Below are 19536 nucleotides of genomic sequence, written 5' to 3'. Positions count from 1 at the left end.
GCTGGTCTTGAACTCCAGACCTCAGGTGATCCACCCGCCTCAGCCTCCCAAAGTGCTGGGATTACAGGCGTTAGCCACTGCGCCTGGCCTCTATTGTAGGATCTTAATTAGTCATTTCCTGTTAGAATCCTGCCCCGCTCCTTCTCGCCTTTTCCAGTGTTTGGATAATATGCTGTAAATACCTTTGTGCACTCATTTCTTTATTCAGGTCATACCACTGAAACATACTCCCCAGAATAAAATTGATGATGAAAAGATAGGAACAATTTTATAGCTTGTCTTACATATTGCAAGATTTTACACTGCACTGATGTATTGTTAACTCTGCGTGTTTGTCTTCTTTTTAAGCTCTCCTTGAAGAGTTTTTAAATTTTCAGTATACTCCACAGGGTGGCCAAAGTAGAACTGGCTTGTCATTGAGTATAGGTTCAGTTAAAAACAAAAATCTGGCTCAGAGTTGAACACAAATAATCCAATAAATATAAATGGGTTAATTTTCAGGTACCTTAGCCTTGACTAGTCCCTGTTTTCCAGATGTCCCCTCCTTTTCCTTTTTGATATCTACTTCATTATTTAAATGGGCAATTTCGGCTTAGGCAGTTCTGGATAGCGGTGCCCCTCCTGTATCCACTTCTGGAACCTCTCTCGCCCTTCTGCTGTGCGAGGAAACCCAATTCACAGCCGTCATCCCCACTGAAGTTACACCCAGGGATCGCTTCAAGAGGGAAACGTTTTCTGTAAGAATTTCTATGCCAGTAAATTGGGGAAGGTTTTAAAGATAACGGAATTTGCCACGCGTTTCTGCCAAACAATTCGACGTTGTGTAAATCGCAGAAATTCCGGGAAGGACTAACGACGTCCGTGGATGATTCTGCGGCTCATAGGCACACAGGACACTCAGGGTTTACCCTCCCGGGTTCCGACGGCACGACAGGTGCGAAGCCCGCCCGGGGAGGCAGTGCTTGTTGTCGGCGCAGACCCACGTGCGGCGCTGGGGACCGTCTGTGGTCCCGACCCCCCAACGAGGCGCCGGAGGCGGCCGCCGGCAGGTTCTCGGTACCCGCGCAGAGCCGGCGCAGGGGCGGGGCTGTGGGAGGGGCGGGGCCTGCCGCGCGTCACTGCTGTCGTAGCCGCCGGACCGGGTCGCCGCGGCCGCGGAACCGGGGGCGGGGGGCCGGGGTGAGCGCTAAGATGGCTGCCCCGGCTCGGGCTGGTGAGTGTGAGCGAGGGCCCGGGGCCGCGGCGACTGGCGGAGTGAGGATCCCTGCGGGGGCGGACGTGCGACGGCAGCCCCCGGGCCGGGAGGCACCTGGGGAGTATTCCCGCCGCGCAAGGCGCTGGGCGTCCTGAGGGAGGGAGAGACGGGGGCTGCGGGCGCACGGAGGGGAGCGAGCCGAGGGGCGCGCGGCGGCGACGGGTCCGGCGAATTTTGAAGTGGCCCCCTGGGAAGTTTCGGTGGGTTCTGCGGTGCTTGGCCTCGTCCCGGCGGCCGCCTCACGAGTGCCCGGAGATGCGGCGGCCAGGGGCAGCGGGCTGGAGCGGGCGAGCTGGGGGAGAACCGGCGCGGGCCAGGGCTTCGGGGACGCGGAGGGGCTTCGCGCTGACCCCGGCACGAGCGTCGTGGAGAGGCTGGTGCGGGCTGGGTGCTGTGTGCAGCACGCACCGCCCGGGTGCAGCCGCATCCTTCCCGCTGCCCAGATTACCGCGAGGGGATGCTCGAAGCCCCGGGGCGCTTCGGGAGGGCGGTTGTGGCTCTCGGTTTACCAGCGTCTTGCCCGTCTCCTCTCCATCGATCGGTCCCCGCGCTGCCGGCACCTGCTGCCGCTTAAAGATCCCAGTGCTTGAAAGTCAGCTTCCTAAGGCCATTCCCAATGGCCTTCGATGGGAAAGAATGCCATATGGCTGAATTCATTATGGGAGATAAGAAATATGTCAATGTGGGCGGAGGGGAACCTGTTAATACGTTCGAATTTAAGAGTAGGTAAGACACTATCCCCCGCCCCCATGAAAAAAGAAAGTGAAATATAGTAATTGTTTCAAATGCAAGTTTGAGCTGTTGTTAAATTCTACTGATAGCTGGATAATTTCTCGCAGTTTTTATACTGGAAGCAAACCATTTAGGAACCTTGGGAGGTTCACTTTCTCCTCAGACCAGTCCCCAAGTGCCCCACTCCCGCCACCTTTTAAGCCTCAATTGTTGTATCTGGGCAAGTAACGGGGATTGTGAAATTTGCATGAAAATAAGACCTTCAGGTCCTGCACTTGAATTCTTTATTATCTGTTAAGTAGCTGCCTGTGGGGGTGAAGTAGGGCTGGTGACTTTTGGGGCCTGGGATTCCATTTTGAGTTGTGTTCACAACGAGCATTTGGTGTAAACAAGGAAAAAGAATGGGCTGTTCACTGTGGTGAAATTCAGAAAGCCAAATAGGAGTTAAGCACATGCTTATAGAATATTTCATAATCTCAGTGAAATTCAATATTCAGTTGCCTTGAAAGAGATGAAAGTTTGTATTCTTGGAACTCTAATCATTTTGTCCTTAATTTAGCATCTTGGGATATTTTAAAGAGCGTTTAAATGTTTTGGCACATTCAAGTTTTCTCTCCCCATTCTAGCTTTTTTCACCCTAGCCATTAGTTTTGCATATGTTCCATGTCAGATTTTTCAGTCCAGTAGTTATCACTGTAGACTATCCAAATTCAAATGTAGAGATATTCTAATATTGAATAGTTAGTCCAGTGCATACAGTTTAGAAAGTTGAAATATTTTGACTATTTCGTATTTTTCTTCCCAAATGTTAATTGTTTGAGATTTTTTTACCTTAAAAAATTTTAAGTGATAAATGAACCCGCATTTAGTATACTATACAATGGTACACCTTTTGGAATATTTAAAATGGAAAATCTGTTGAAGATTTGGGTTAGATATTTGAAATAAATTTTCTACCCAGTTGTCTTTCTCCCTTTTCTACAAATTTATCTTTTCTGTACTACAAAAAAAGAAAGTGTCATATACACTCTACCAAACTTCTCCTCTACAGACTTGAATCTTACTATTACAGCGTTTTGGTTGTGCATAGAGAATTTTTCTGCTCATTGGGTTGAGGGCAGAGTCTGTGTTTTATATATGTATCTTTAGTAGCCGACTAACTGCTTAACGTGGAGGAAAAACCCCTGTGTAAATTTGCTGAATTGGGGTTTTGAATGGTAGAGGATACAGAAATTTGGCTTCTTGGTAGCCAAAAAAACAAGAAAACAAAACACGTGCTTCGAAGTCTCTGTCCTTCCTGCAGTGTTAGGCAGAACAAACGAGGGTGCCAGATTCTAATGGAGTTGTCTGGTCCAGGGAGATTAGCGAGAGGCTGGGGCAGGGGCTCAGGAGTCTAATCAAGATAGGCAATAAATCGTGTGCCCGAATAATTCTCTGAATTCAGTAACGGGGGACAGTTTTGCTATTAGGCCCGGCCTAAATAGGTGACAAATAACTGAAATACAGAAGGATTCTACAAATAATGGCCTTATGGCTAAGAGATCATTGTAAAAGTTGTAACTGATATTCACAGCAATTTTAGACACCATAAAAAACTTTATTAGGAAGAATTCATTTTTGATGGAGTTTTACACGTCATAGGAAAAAGGTAATTTGTAGTCTAACGATATACTTGCTGGGTCAGCTCATAGATGTGCTAGAATGACATAGTCTAGGCATTTTACGCACAGAGTATTTGAATTCAATTTTTCAGACCCATGGTAGGATGCTCAGTATTACTCTGAATGTTTCTCTCATTGTTACAAAGTTAGCTGCAGTAGATTGACGTGTAAATATGTTGATGTGACACGATGATAAATGTTTTGGAACAAAATTACTTGTTAAGTAGGGATGTGAGTGAGAAATTCAAATAACCTGGAGACAGAAACTGCTTTCAGTAGCTTTATCTTACAACGTATTCAACTAGATTCAATGTTTGCTTCAGGAGAGGTATGTTAGAGACGTGAGGAAGGCCCAAGGGAAAAGGGTGTCCTTTATTGTTTAATGAGGAGTTTCAAGCGAGATCAGGGTAATTATAGATTCTAGATCTCTAAAGGAAGAAAGAATAACCAGGGCCTTTCTAGGGATAAAGGAAAGGAAATACATCATGATTGACATGGAGAGGTGCCAAAGCACACAATGGACATAATAGCATACCTAAGAGGGAGTAGGGAGGGTTTGAGAGCCCATTGTGTTCATTCGCTCAGTAATTTGTTCATTCAAAAATATTGAACCCCTTTCTGTGTACCAAGCACTGTGCTTGACCCTTGGCGTTTTACAAACTTTTCTTAAGAGGACAGAATACTATGGTGGTTCCGTGAAGTAAATGGAAAATGGAAAACTGCTTATACGAGTGGGTAAGATTTACCCTAATTACTACAAACTGTGGATAAAGTTGTTTTCATTCTTATCCAAATGTATTGTGGTGGTTAGTAATTCCTAAGACCTACTTCCTACCGAAATTACCATTTCCTTCTATCTTTTATTATGGAAAATAACAAATCATACAACTTTTAATAGCCTGTAGAAGATCTGTTTAGTTTGTTACTGTTTAAAGAAAAATGTTTTGTTACAAAAATTATCTTCATTAAAATAGTCAACATATTCTCCCTCTGGGAGATTTCAAATTTTTTTTTTTAATGAGATGGTTACTGTGACACTTTTATTTTTAAATGTATTCTATTTTATGCCCAGTGGTACTTATATTTCTCTTTAATAGAGTTAGAATGTATATGTGTTCGTGTAAAATATGAATGCCCATTTCTTATGAAAATAGTTTATATCCCAATTATGAAGTTTTAAAAATTAAACATTCATAGTAAGATTTGTTGAAAACATCTTTTTTTTTTTTTTTTTTGGAGACAGTCTCACTCTGTTGCCCAGGCTGGAGCAGTGGCGCAGCCATTCTCTTGCCTCAGCCTCCCGAGTAGCTGGGACTACAGGCGCCGGCCACCACGCCCGGCTGATTTTTTCTATTTTTAGTAGAGAGGGGGTTTCACCGTGTTAGCCAGGATTGTCTCGATCTCCTTACCTTGTGATCCACCCGTCTCGGCCTCCCAGAGTGCTGGGATTACAGGCCTGAGCCACCGTGCCTGGCCAAAAACATCTTAACAAAAGATGTTTGGGAAGTGGTTAGTCATATATGAGAGTAGAAAAGTATTTATCGTGGCTGGGCGCGGTGGCTCACGCCTGTAATCCCAGCACTTTGGGAGGCCGAGGTGGGGGGATCACGAGGTCAGGAGATCCAGACTATCCTAGCTAGCACAGTGAAATCCAGTCTCTGCTAAGAATACAAAAAACTTAGCTGGGCGTGGTGGCGGCGCCTGTAGTCCCAGCTACTCAGGAGGCTGGGGCAGGAGAATGGCGTGAACCCGGGAGGCGGAGCTTGCAGTGAGCCGGAGATCGCACCACTGCCCTCCAGCCTGGGCGACAGAGCGAGACTCCGTCTCAAAAAAAAAAAGAAGTATTTACTGTTACAAAGTTTAAAGGCTTTTATGTGCCATGTTAAGAAGTTTAGATTTAACTTGTGGTCTTTCAAGACTTTAAACAATCTTAATATTTATAAAATCGTGGCTATTTTAGAAATACTTTAATTTTTAAAAAATTGTGGTTATAAGACACTAAGACATATAAAATGTAAATGTCGTATGATGATTATTTGACTAAGTATGAGCTATGGCGGGAGGAAGCTTCTTAATAGTGAATGAAAATGTTATCTCAGTGTCTATTCAGATTTTGACATATAGATTATTTTTTTCTTTGTTTTTCCACACTATACAGATGTATAGAATAATTCTTTTTAGGAATGTATTTCAGCCATTTCCCTCATTCTGTCACTTTATTAAATAGTAATTTAATTTGGCTTTTTTTGTGTGTGTTGATTCTTCATGGTAGTTTCCTGACTTTCATTAAAATATTTTTTAAAGAAGGGATCCGAAAATTGAGCTACTAATTACACCAATTAGATCTATATTACATTATTCATACCATTGACCTTTGGTACCTGATATCCCGTTGTAAGAACCTCCAGGGCTTTCTTTCCATGCTTTCTTTCCAAGTATCTTCATAAACTGAGGTCGAAAGGGAGTGGCCGGCTGAAAAGTTTATTATGTCAAAGATAACTAAAATTTACAGTGGAATGTCATTTGTTTTTGTTTTGTTTTGGTTTTTGTTTTTTTTGTTTGTTTGTTTTTGAGACGAAGTCTCCCTCTGTCTCCCAGGCTGAAGTGCAGTGGCGCAATCTCGGCTCACTGCAAGCTGCACCTCCTGGGTTCACGCCATTCTCCTGCCTCAGCCTCCCCAGTAGCTGGGACTACAGGCACTCGCCACCACACCTGGCTAATTTTTTTTGTATTTTTAGTAGAGACAGGATTTCATTGTGTTAGCCAGGATGGTCTCGATCTCCTGACCTTGTGATCCGCCCGCCTTGGCCCCCCAAAGTGCTGGGATTACAGGCATGAGCCACTGTGCCTGGCCCGAAATATTCGTTTTTGTGGTAAAAAAAAATTTAGCTACCCCTCTGATTTTTCAGTAATTCTTTCAGTAGCTTTCAAGTAGCTGGGGACTATAGTCACGCACTGCCACGTGTGGATTTTTAAAATTATTTGAATAGAGATGAGATCTCACTATATTGCTGCAAAAACATCTCTCTTGTCTCTTTCTTCTTTTTTTGTAGAGACAGGGTCTTGCTATGTTGCGCAGTTTGGGACTTACTATTTTCTTTTCTTTTCTTTTCTTTTCTTTTTTTGAGATGGAGCCTTACTCTGTCACCCAGGCTGGACTCCTGCAGTGGCGCAATCTCGGATCACTGCAACCACCACCACCTCCCGGGTTCAAGTGATTCTCCTGACTCAGCCTCCTAAGTAACTGGGACTACAGTTGCGTGCCATCACACCCGGCTAATTTTTGTATTTTTGGTAGAGACAGGATTTCACCATGTTGGTCAGGCTGGTCTCGAACTCCTGACCTCAAGTGATCCACCTGCCTCAGCCTCCCAAAGTGCTGGAATTACAGCCATGAGCCACAGCGCCAGGCAGGACTTAACTATTTTCTTTTTCTTTTTTTTTTTGAGACGGAGTCTCGCTCTGTTGCCCAGGCTGGAGTGCAGTGGCCCGATCTTGGCTCACTGCAAGCTCTGCCTCCCGGGTTCACACCATTCTCCTGCCTCTGCCTCCTGAGTAGCTAGGACTACAGGCGCCTGCCGCCACACCCGGCTAATTTTTTATATTTTTTAGTAAAGACGGGGTTTCACCGTGTTAGCCAGGATGGTCTCAATCTCCTGACCTCATGATTCACCCTCCTCGGCCTCCCAAAGTGCTGGGATTACAGGTGTGAGCCACCATGCCTAGCCGATGACTTACTATTTTCAACCTGTTTTTTTTGTTTGTTTTTTTGAGATGGAGTCTTGCTCTGTCACCCAGGCTGGAGTGCAGTGGCTCACTGCAACCTCCGCCTCCAGGGTTCAAGCGATTCTCCTGCTTCAGCCTCCCGAGTAGCTGGGATTATGGGTTCCCACCACCAAAACTGGCTAATTTTTGTATTTTTAGTAGAGACAGGGTTTTCACCATGTTGGCCAGGATGGTCTCGAACTCCTCAGGTGATCTGCCCACCTTGGCTTCCCAAAGTGCTGGGATTACAGGTGTGAGCCACCATGCCTGGCCTCTTTTCAACCTCTGATTCAAATATTATAAAGAAGATGACCTGCAGTTAATACTAGTTGGTTGCTCCAAAAATATGGTAGCCTGAAAAAATATAGCTATACATCTATACAATCTTCATAAAGCCCTGAGAGAATTTTTAGGTTAAAAGAGGATGTTTGAGGCTGGGCACGGTGGCTCACGCCTATAATCCCAGCACTTTGGGAGGCCGAGGCGGGTAGATCACGAGGTCAGGAGATCGAGACCATCCTGGCTAACATGGTGAAACCCCGTCTCTACTAAAAAATACAAAAAATTAGCTGGGTGTGGTGGCGGGCGCCTGTAGTCCCAGCTACTCGAGAGGCTGAGGCAGGAGAATGGGGTGAACCCGGGAGGCGGAGCTTGCAGTGAGCCGAGATCGCACCACTGCACTCCAGCCTGGGCAACAGAGCAAGACTCCGTCTCAAAAAAAAAAAAAAAAAAAGATGATGTTTGGGATATAGTCTTTTCCTGACCATAAGGAGCCTACCCAATAGGTGGCAGAGTAACACAAGGATTCACATTTGGCAAGTGACATAATGTTAGCACAATCCAAAATTCTTTAAAAGAAATTAGAGAAGCCTGGGCGTGGTGTCTCATGCCTATAACCCCAGCATTTTGGAAGGCCAAGGCAGGAGGATCACTTGAGACCAGAAGTTTGAGACCAGCCTGGGCAAAATGATGAAACCCCATCTCTACAAAAAATATATACGTTAGCCAGGCATTGTGGCACACGCCTGTAATCCCAGCTACTTGGGAGGCTGAAGTGGGAGGATCACTTGAGCCTGCAACAACAGAGGTTGCAGTGAGCTGAGATCATACCATTGCAGTCCAGCCTGGGCAACAGAGTGAGACCCTGTCTCAAAAAAAAAAAAAAAAAAAAAAATAGAGAAGATACTGTTTTTAACCAAAGAGTTTATGAAGGAGTTGGACCTTGGAGGATGAAGACGAGTTCTGGAAATTAGCTGGGGCTGACTTTTTGGCTGGCGTGCACATGACAGGTAGAAGGGTAATAAGGTGAAGATAGGTTAGAATCTGATTGTGGAGGATTTTGAAAGGAAGACTGACAGATGTATATGTTTTTATTGAAATATTTGTCAAACTGTTATGAAATTAGTTGCAATCAGTAGTTTTTAAATGAAGCAGGAAATAGCATACTTTTTTTTATTTTTTTATTTTTATTTTTTGAGACAGGGTCTTGCTTTTTTGCTGAGGCTGCAGTGCAGTGGCACCATCGTGGCTCGCTGCAGCCTTGACTTCTCCAGGCTCAGGTGATCCTCCCACCTCAGCCTCCAGAGTAGCTGGGCTTATAGGCACACGCAACTGTGCCAGGTAATTTTTGCATATTTTGTTTCACTATGTTGTCCAGGCTGGTCTCGAACTCCTGAGCTCAAGCAATCTGCCCACCTCGTCCTCCCAAATTGCTAGGACTTTGTATTCTGAGCATGAGCAACTGTGCCCAGCCAGAATTCATTATTCTTTTTTTTTTGAAACAGAGTTTCGTTCTGTTGCCCAGGCTGGAGTGCAGTGGCGTGGTCTCGTGATCTCGGTGCACTGCAACTTCTGCCTCCCAAGTTCAAGCAATTTTGCCTCAGCCTCCTGAGCAGCAGCTGGGATTATAGGTGCCTGCCACCATGTTCGGTTAATTTTTTGTATTTTTAGTAGAGGCGGGTTTCACCATGTTGGCCAGGCTGGTCTTGAACTCCTGACCTCAGATGGTCTACCCACCTTGGCCTCCCAAAGTGCTGAGATTACAGGCGTGAGCCACCACGCCTGGCCCAGAATACATTATTCTTTTTGTTTGTTTGTTTGTTTGTTTTGAGACAGAGTCTTGCTCTGTTGCCCAGGCTAAAGTTCAGTGGCATGATCTCGGCTCATTGCCAGCTCCACCTCCCGGGGTCACGCCATTCTCCTGCCTCAGCCTCCCGAGTAGCTGGGACTACAGGCGCCCACCACCACACTCGGCTAATTTTTTGTATTTTTAGTAGAGATAGGATTTCACCATGTTACCAAGGATGGTCTCGACCTCCTGACCTCGTGATCTGCCTACCTCAGCCTCCCAAAGTGCTGGGATTACAGGCATGAGCCACCGCACCCGGCACGTTGTTCTTTTAAGGATTGTTTGTAAAGCATTTGTTCCAGAGTGTGTGTGTTATGTGTGTACACCTATTTACTGGGGTGTGAGGTAAAATTTTTGAGTCTCAAAGTTCAAAAGCCTCTGCATTATTGAGCTACAGGGAACCATTGGAGGATTTTAAGTACAAGAGGTAAAGGTTCACACAAGCTGAGGGAGCAAAGAATGGGTTATTATTGTGCCTATTAGGCACAGAGTTTAAGTTTTGCAAGATGCAAAGAGTTATGGAATGGATGGTTGTGCAACAAAGTAAATGTATGTAACACTACTATACTGTACAGTTAAAAGTGGTGAAGATACATTTTGTTATGTGTATTTTACTAGAATTTTAAAAAGATAAAACATTTGTTAAATTCCTACTTCTGTATGGTGAGATCAGGGGGAATTTGTTTTCTTCTCTTCCCCAATTTTTCTGTAATGAATATATTTTGCTTTCATAATGAGGAAATTAAAATTATAATTTTTTCACCAAAAAAGAGTTCAAGGCTCCGAGCAAACTTGAGGGTTAATTTGGTGGGATAGTATGGAGGAGAGAGCCCAGGTGATGAGAGACCAGTTTGGAGGCTACCAAAATATTGCGCTCCAGGAACAATATAATAAAATCCATGAGAGTGATAGCTGTGGAAATGAAAAGTAATAGAGACTTAGGGAACAATAACCCTAAGTATATAGGAGTAGAAAAGATGGGAGGGAGAGCAGGGTTTGGTGGCTCATGCCTGTAATCCCAGCACTTTGGGAGGCCGAGGGTGGGTAGATCACCTGGATCAGGAGTTCGAGACCAGCCTGGCCAACATAGTGAAACCCCATCTGTACTAAAAATACAAAATTCGCCTTGCGTGGTGGCGTGTGCCTATAATCCCAGCTACTTGGGAGGCCGAGGCAGGAGAATCACTTGACCCCGGGAGGCAGAGGTTGCAGTGAGCCAAGATCATGCCATTACACTCCAGCCTTGGCAAAAAGAGTGAAACTTCAGTCAAAAAAAAAAAAAGATGGAAGGGAAGAGTAAAGAAAATCCTTAAGATTTCTAGCCTAGGTCCTAGAATGATATAGTATAGTATCTGTTAGAGAAAAATACCAGATAAAAAGCTAATTTGGGAAGGTAAGATACATAGGTAAGCTGACTTTGGGTTTTGCCTGAGACTGGTTCAGAAAGGTCAGGGCTAAGGATAAAGTCTGGGTAGTCAACTATCCAGAACTGATGATCAGACCTCTGTTGGAACCTCTGTAGGATGAGTTCGTTATCAGAAGAGGTTTGAAGAGTTACAAAAATACAACAGGAAGATATTATACTACATGCTAAACTCTGGGTTGTAGGTTACAAATGGCTATAATTTGAGTAAATAGAAATTAATTTCAGAGAGTCCTCACTGTGGTGAGTGTAAGCAGTTTTATGCTGTCGAACTGTAACAAGTTAAATATATGACCTATGGTCTTATTTGATTTTGGAGTTTGATAGAAACCATTGATTAAAAACCGTTTAGAAGATCATCTGTTTCTCTCCTAATCATTTTAGCTTTTTGTTTAATAAATGCTTCAATGATATAATAATTCTACATAAAATTAGTTTTCAATAAGTCAAATATAGTTATTTAACTTTAGAGATTTGCTGAAGGGAATTTTTTAAATGCATGCTCAGTCATAGGTATGAAAAGTATGAAGAGCTTGAATGGCTTTCTTTGAACAAATTAAATTTTTTATTGTCTTTTTGCACTGAAGAATGATAAGCTTTTAGAATATTTGTAAATACATCTGTCTTTAAAAATGAAAATAGCATACTTGGTGTTTAAAAAGCCATTTCATTGACAAGTCACACTGGTGGAAAAATAAAAAGCAGAAAAAGAAGCCATTTGATAGCTACTAATTTGAATTTCAAGTGTGAAACGGTTTTTAAATGCATGAGAATGATAGCACAGATAGTTTTAATCCTTATAGATTCCATTCCAAGCATGCTATTTGTACGGTGCTATTATATTGGTACAGGTAATATTTTGTCAGAATCTGCATGAGGGATAGAAAAATGTTTTGTCAGGTAATACCTCTTTGAAATGAATACCTCTTTAAAATGAATATGCTGCCAAAAATCATGCATCCAATCTGCTGATGCCAGAGCTAATGCATAGTTCACAGCGGTGGATTAGCAAATGAAAAGAGGTGCTCTGAACCCAGTAGAGGAAAATAGAAAGTGTCAAGAAAATACTACCATCCTCCTTTCTTTCATCCAAGCTCTTAGATCTTTGTGTGGTGAGGCCCCTTTGGGGATACCCTAGTAACTGTCTGAGCTTCAGCTCCAGGCAGGAGTGCAAACTGTAGATCTCTGGGGACAGCAGCCTGGCTCTGCAGCTCCTGCTTTCCTCTGTGCTGTTGCCTCTGTTGTCCACCCCCTACTGATTTCTTTCGTAAGTAGACAGGGTAAGTGGGCCCCTACCCTAAAATATTAATCTCGTGATCTGTCATTCCACTATGCTGGTTTCACGTCTTTCTATTTTTAAAAAGGTCTTATCTTTGAGAGACCCCCTTTTAAAATGCAAATACCCCTGGGAGAGGTCAGACCTTAGTTCTTAGCTAACATCTTGATTATCTCTTCGCACCTTGGTTGGTCTTAGTACACATTTGGCTGAGAAGAAGGAATTCCTGGCTAAAAGTGATCAACTAGAAGGAAACTAGCATTTATAATAATAATTTATTATTATTTTATTACTATTGGCAGCTAAGATGTACTGAGGGCCATATTATTAAGTGCCAGGAGTTGTTCTAAGTTAATTCCCTCAACAACCTTATTGGTATTATTACCACTGTTACTTTACAGATAAGAAAACTGAGGTATCTAGCACATAGTTTATGGTCACATAGTAAATCCTGTCAAGTGTTAAACTCGGGTATATAGATTCCAGGGTGTGCTCACTAACCGTTTTACTGTAATACCTCTCTTCTACCGTGATGTCTCTCAGATGACATCTAATCAAGATTTCACCCTTTTCACAGTTTTGTATAAATAGAATAATGTGTTTAATTATAGATGCCACTTCTTTTGAAGGTCAAGTACTTTATTATCTAAATAGATTTTTTAGCAACAGCTTCAATGAAACAAGCACTTTTTTTGTATTCAAGGGAATTTATTTGCAGAGTAGAAAACGGAGTAAAGAGGCTAGTGTACAATTTAACACATACATAACACTATCTGAGTTGTTTTTCTTTAAAACATGTTATTTTTACAATTTTGAAAGTATAGATTAATAAAGAAAGTACAGAATTTGCAGTCCCATTACCCAGAGATAACCTCAGAATAAATGTATGTATTATCACCAGACTTTTTTCTCTTGAGCCTTTTCTGAAGGTGTTAACTCATTCTACGTCTTTAAAATTTTGGAATGAAATGATCTTTTTTGAGAGTAAATGCTGGCATTTCCTTCTTCATCTCTGCAAGGGTGTTGAACTAATAATTATTTTTGGCCTGGCATAGTGGCTCACGCCTGTAATCCCAGCACTTTGGGAGGCCAAGGCAGGCGGATCATGAGGTCAGGAGCTCAAGACCAGCCTGACCAACATGGTGAAACCCCATCTCTACTAAAAATACAAAATTTAGCTGGGCGTGGTGATGTGTGCCTGTAATCTCAGCTACTCGGGAGGCTGAGGCAGGAGAATCGCTTGAACCCGAGGGGTGGAGATTGCAGTGAGCCAAGATAGCACCACTGCATTCCAGCCTGGGCAACAGAGTGAGACTTCGTCTCAAAAAATAAAATAAAAATTATTTTCTATGATTTACCAGAAACATGTTTAACTAAATTTTGTCTGCGTTCTTTATTTTATCCATTTTGAATCAAAGGTAATATAGAGCCCTAGATTCTTCCCTTTACCTCCAAATTGAGTAAGTTCTCTCAACCAATGTTTATTAAGCACTAATTCTACCTCTGCCCCTTCTTCAAAACTGCTATACTCCTGCAGCTTTAATTTCCTTATAATTTCTGGACTGTTAGTCTCTCTTAATCACTCATCCCTTCTCCAGAGCTCTTTGTAATTCAGATCCCTCTGTAACCCACAGATCTGATCGTATCATTCTCCTCTACAGATTTCTTCAGTGGCTCTATGTTGCTCATAGGCCCTAGAAGCAAGCTTGGGGATGATTAGGGCAAGTAATTCTCTGAGTCCTAGGTACCAGCAAGTGGCTCTAGAAGGGGAGTTGCTGGTGTGTGCAGACTTCAGGTGGCCACATGTCCTTGGCCTTGCTGACTACACATTAATGGAGGAGGACTACAGCAAGGAACCCCTAAAGTGGTTGTTTCGGTCTAGATGCAGACCGTGCTACTGTGTGTTGAGAGTAGACCATTGGTGGCAGTAAGGACAGAAGTGGAGAGAACATCTGGGAGCCTTACTGCAGTAATCCAGGTAGGACTTGATTGTAGATTGGATCAGGTTGGTGGCAGTAGAGGCACTAAGTAAGTCAGATTCTCAGTATATTTTGAAGGTAGAGTCAACCATTTTTCCTGAAGGATAGATTTAGAGAGAGAGAGAGTCAAGGATGACTCCACGGTTTCTGGCCTCAGTACAGAAAGGTATGGGATAGTGGGATATATTAATCACTGATGTCTCAATTTTACCATTAGCAACTATTGTCAAATCCTAGGTGTTCTAATAAAATAGCATATTTGACCAGATTTTAAACCTCTGGAAATTTTGAGAGAGCGAAATAAATTTAAAATGTGCACTTAAAACGTGTGTGAACATGGGGGCCGGGCATGGTGGCTCATGTCTGTTATCCTAGCACTTTGGGAGGCTGAGGAGGGTGGATCAATTGAGGCCAGGAGTTCCAGCCTGGGCAACATGGTGAAACTATGTCTCTACCAAAAATACAAAAATTAGCCAGGCGTAATGGCACATGCCTGTGGTGTCAGCTACCGGCGATGCTGAGGTGGGAGAATCGCTTGAACCTAGGAAGTGGAGGTTGCAGTGAGCTGAGACTGCACCACTGCAGTCCAGCCTAGGTGACATAGCAAAACCCTGTCTCAAAAAAAAAAAAAGAAAAAAAAAAAAAAGAAAAGAAAAGAAAAAGAAAAAAAAAAAGAAAGAAACGTGAACATGTGAGAGGTGGGACTGGTCAGTACGTGATACCTAAAAATTAAGGAACGATTATGAGATTTTACAAAAACAGGTGGGAAGGAACCAAATATCAACTGCTTTTGCAGTTTTCCTGAGGCCTGGAGGTGGCACTTGCAGGTACCATTGAAATTCACAGTTTCAACTGCCCTAAAAATTTAATGCCTTGGTCATGATACATAGGGTGTTTTTAGTGTTCCGTAACTAGGTCTCCACCCAAACCCTGAAATTTGTCTTTGATTTGTATTAAATCAATGAAAAAGGTGTTTTGTGATCACGACTTTTTAAATAAGATTTCTGTTCATTACATGTAAATAACTTAGAGCAGAAGTGTTCCTGACTTTAACTGATAAAGGAACAAGTTCTGTGTCAAAAATCACATAAGCTTTTTTTTTTTTAAAAAAAAAATAAGCTTATAATTTCAGATAGGCTTAGGCCTGCTAGAATGTGATAAAAGCTTATTGCTACCCTCTTCATATTCTTCTTTTTGTCCTCTTTATTTCCTTGTATGTTCCTGAGAATATTCAAATACAGAAGCACTTTCTCCTCTTCTGTCTTTCTCCTTCCCTAAAGCCACCTGTCAAGTCTGTTCAGCCTCAGAGTATGTTATAGAGCTATGAATTAAAGGCAATTATTGATTTACCCAATGGAAAAAAATAAGTTTAATGGTAATTAAATAGAATATCTAATATTATTTATTTAAATAGGGTAATTTGTTCGCTGTAGCTACAATTAAAACTACCATTTACTGAGCATTTACCGTGTGTCGGATAAATATTATCTCTCAGTTCTTCAGCAATTCAATTGAAGTTGGTATGGTTTTAGAGAAGTTAAAACATTTGCTCAAAATCATACATTTAACAGTGTGTGGCAAAGGTACAATTCAAACCTACGTTTTTCTGCCTTAAAACTCAGCCTTTCTTATTTGATTATGCTTTATTAACTCTGCGTAGGGCTCAGAATGTTTATAAATATTAGTGAGATATATTTGGGTCTTGCCAACCCCAGTCTTTAAGATTGCAGGCACAGTGGTTCATGCCTGCACTCCCAGTACTTTGGGAGGCCAGGGTGGATAGATGACCTGAGCTCAGGAGTTCAAGACCAGCCTGGGCAACATGATGAAACCCTGTCTCTAGTAAAAATATGAAAAACAGATTAGCTGTATGTGGTGGTGCATGCCTATAATCCCAGCTACTTGGAGGCCAAGACACAATAATCATGGGAGCCCAGGAGGCAGAGGTTGCAGTGAGCTGAGATTGCACCACTGCACTCTATCCTGGGCCACAGAGCAAGACTGTCTCAAAACAAAACAAAACGAAAAAGAAATGTAGTTTTGGAAACTGCCCTCAGACTACTGGGTAAAAAGGATAGATCTTAAGCTATTTCAGTGGAAAGTGATTACTACCCATTTTTCACCACTAGATGGTGGCAGAAAGTTAAAAACAAAAGTTAAAGGTGACTCATTAGAGAAAGTGAAGTGTCTGTGCTTTCAGAGCAAGGTGGATGTGAGATTAGGAAGTCTAGAGCAAGGGAAATGTGAGAACTGCTAATGGTATTTTAACAGCCTGGAAATTGGGAGCAAAGGACACAAATCTTTATTATGCTTGGGAAAAATATGAAAAATATTGGCGTCTTGTTTTTATTAATACTCGACATTGTTCTGTTTAGTTTTCAGATGCTTCAAGTGTTGTGAACAGAGACTTGTTTGGATTATGCGTTTCTCAGCTAGACTAAATAAATGCTAACAATGGATAAGTGCAAACATGTTGGGCAGCTGCGGCTTGCTCAAGACCATTCCAGCCTCAACCCTCAGAAATGGCACTGTGTGGAGTGCAACACGACCGAGTCCATTTGGGCTTGCCTTAGCTGCTCCCATGTTGCCTGTGGAAGATATATTGAAGAGCATGCACTCAAGCACTTTCAAGACAGCAGTCATCCTGTTGCATTGGAGGTGAATGAGATGTATGTTTTTTGTTACCTTTGTGACGATTATGTTCTGAATGATAATGCAGCTGGAGACCTGAAGTTACTACGGAGTACATTAAGTGCAATCAAGAGTCAAAATTATCACTGCACGACTCGTAGTGGGATGGTTTTACGGTCCATGGGTACAAGTGATGATTCTTATTTCTTATATGATGGTGCCCAATCTCTGCTTCAAAATGAAGATCAAATGTATACTGCTCTTTGGCACAGGAGAAGGATATTAATGGGTAAAATCTTTCGAACATGGTTTGAACAATCACCCATTGGAAGAAAAAAGCAAGAAGAACAATTTCAGGAAAAATTAGTAGTAAAAAGAGAAGTAAAGCGAAGACGGCAAGAATTAGAGTATCAAGTTAAAGCAGAATTGGAAAGTATGCCTCCAAGAAAGAGTTTACGTTTACAAGGGCTCGCTCAGTCGACCATAATAGAAATAGTTCCTGTTCAGGTGCCAGCACAAATGCCAGCATCAACAGCAAAAGATAAAGTACTCTCTACCTCAGAAGATGAAAGATCTCAAAAAATCAATGACTCCTCAGTTAAACGAAAGTCAATAGTAACCCCTGGTGTAACAGGATTGAGAAATTTGGGGAATACTTGCTATATGAATTCTGTTCTTCAGGTGTTGAGTCATTTACTTATTTTTCGACAATGTTTTTTAAAGCTTGATCTGAACCAATGGCTGGCTGTGACTGCTAGTGAGAAGAAAAGATCTTTCTGTAAGCATCCACCAGTCACAGATACAGTAGTATATCAAATGAATGAATGTCAAGAAAAAGATACAGGTTTTGTTCGCTCCAGACAATCAAGTCTGTCATCAGGACTAAGTGGTGGAGCATCAAAAAGTAGAAAGATGGAACTTATTCAGCCAAGGGAGCCAACTTCACAGTACCTTTCTCTTTGTCATGAATTGCATACTTTGTTCCAAGTCATGTGGTCTGGAAAGTGGGCGTTGGTCTCACCATTTGCTATGCTACACTCAGTGTGGAGACTCATTCCTGCCTTTCGTGGTTACGCCCAACAAGATGCTCAGGAATTTCTTTGTGAACTTTTAGATAAAATACAACATGAATTAGAGACAACTGGTACCAGTTTACCAGCTCTTATCCCCACTTCTCAAAGGAAACTCATCAAACAAGTTCTGAATGTTGTAAATAACATTTTTCATGGACAACTTCTTAGTCAGGTATGGATTTTTTAAAATCTTATTTTCATCATTGGGAGTCCATAAAGTGTAGCCTATAAAAAGGCATATTCTATGTACATCTAGTGTGTTAAGCTAGTACGATTTTCAGGTCAAAATAGATTGTTTTTATAAATATGTGTAGAGAAATCAGCTCACTCATTTACAATTCCTTCTTTCATGAATCATTGGAAGTAGTTTTACATCCATGGTATCAAAAGCTTTTGGAGGGAGGGAGAAATCAAGAGACGGAGCTCTCTAGGTTACCAGTATTACATTCATTATTTGAGGGATTGAGAAGAGGAGGGTTTAATCCCAGAGGGAACAGATTTAAAGATGCTGCTATACTGGGAATGGGGTGCACATGGCCTGGCGCGGGGGCTCACGCCTGTAATCCCAGCACTTTGGAAGGCCAAGGCAGGTGAATCACCTGAGGTCAGGAGTTCAAGACCAGCCTGACTAACATGGTGAAACCCCGTCTCTACTAAAAATATAAAAGTTTGCTGAGTATGGTGGCAGACGCCTGTAATCTCAGCTACTTGGGAGGCTGAGTCAGGAGAATCACTTGAACCCAGGAGGTGGAGGTTGCAATGAGCTGAGACTGTGCCATGGCACTCCAGCCTGGGTGACAGAGCGAGACTCTGTCTCAGAAAAAAAAATAAAGAAATAAAGGAAAGAAAGAAAGAAAATGGTGCATACTTGAGCAATTTCAGGGACCAAGGAGTAGTCCTGGAGGACTTCCTATAAAACCAAAGGGTCATGGTCTGAAAGCTTTAACAATAGGTAGGGAAATTTTAAGGTAAACAAAAGTGATTTCATCTAGAATAATTTTAAATGATTTTCTTTTATTTTAATTACTGCTCAAAAGTTTCCTTTGGCATGATAAGGTAGGCTACAAAACCAAAATCTTCTAAGTAAAGGTTCTCTATGCTGAGTGGACTTATTGGTGAAATATTAATACACATAAGGCTCTCTACTTTCCCATAACACACAGATTTAAACAAATTTTTTTTTATAACTGAAGCTATTAGGCTTTTAGGTCATTTCCTTCCCCCTGCACACCTGCCTCTGTTCTTCAGTTCAACTTTCATTGTAATAAGTCCGTCTTTTGTTTTTATAGCATACTTTCCTAGAATGTTGTTTAAATATTTCAGATGTAATTCTTCTTAAGGAATATCTATGAAGTTTATTTTTCAGTGTTTCAGAAATGCAAAGACTTTGAGTTAATTAGCAAATAAGAATTGTACTTGTGTTAACATGCAATTTTACTTCTCCATCTTTCTCTGTCGTTTCCTTTTTATGCAAAAGTTTTAAAATACACTATTACAGAATGCAACATGTAGTTGCAGGAAACCTATATAATATAGGAAATCTATATAGAGGAAAAGAAAAATCATTCTCTAATCCTATAACCCCACAATCCATAGGTAAAACTATCAATATT

General features: G+C 41.9%; 1 protein-coding gene across 3 annotated transcripts in view; it reads left to right on the top strand.

The window, feature by feature from the left end:
• Positions 1–1133: 1133 nt before the first annotated feature.
• USP44 (ubiquitin specific peptidase 44) overlaps positions 1134–19536 on the top strand; it is a 33503-nt gene continuing 15100 nt past the window's right edge. Inside the window, exons 1-2 of one of the 3 annotated variants that reach the window (XM_008004291.3) lie at positions 1134–1213; positions 16595–18095. In XM_008004291.3, the coding sequence (XP_008002482.3) occupies positions 16665–18095 (1431 nt within the window). In that variant the 5' untranslated portion in view covers positions 1134–1213; positions 16595–16664. Of the gene's footprint in view, positions 1456–14125; positions 14219–16594; positions 18096–19536 lie in introns of those variants that run through there. The other 2 variants (XM_008004292.3, XM_008004295.3) reach the window with 2 other exon arrangements.

This window comes from Chlorocebus sabaeus, chromosome 11 (genome assembly GCF_047675955.1).
Source record: "Chlorocebus sabaeus isolate Y175 chromosome 11, mChlSab1.0.hap1, whole genome shotgun sequence".
Lineage (NCBI taxonomy): Eukaryota > Metazoa > Chordata > Mammalia > Primates > Cercopithecidae > Chlorocebus > Chlorocebus sabaeus.
Note: the sequence above shows the minus strand (reverse complement) of the source record. Positions and strands in the feature narration are given on the sequence as shown.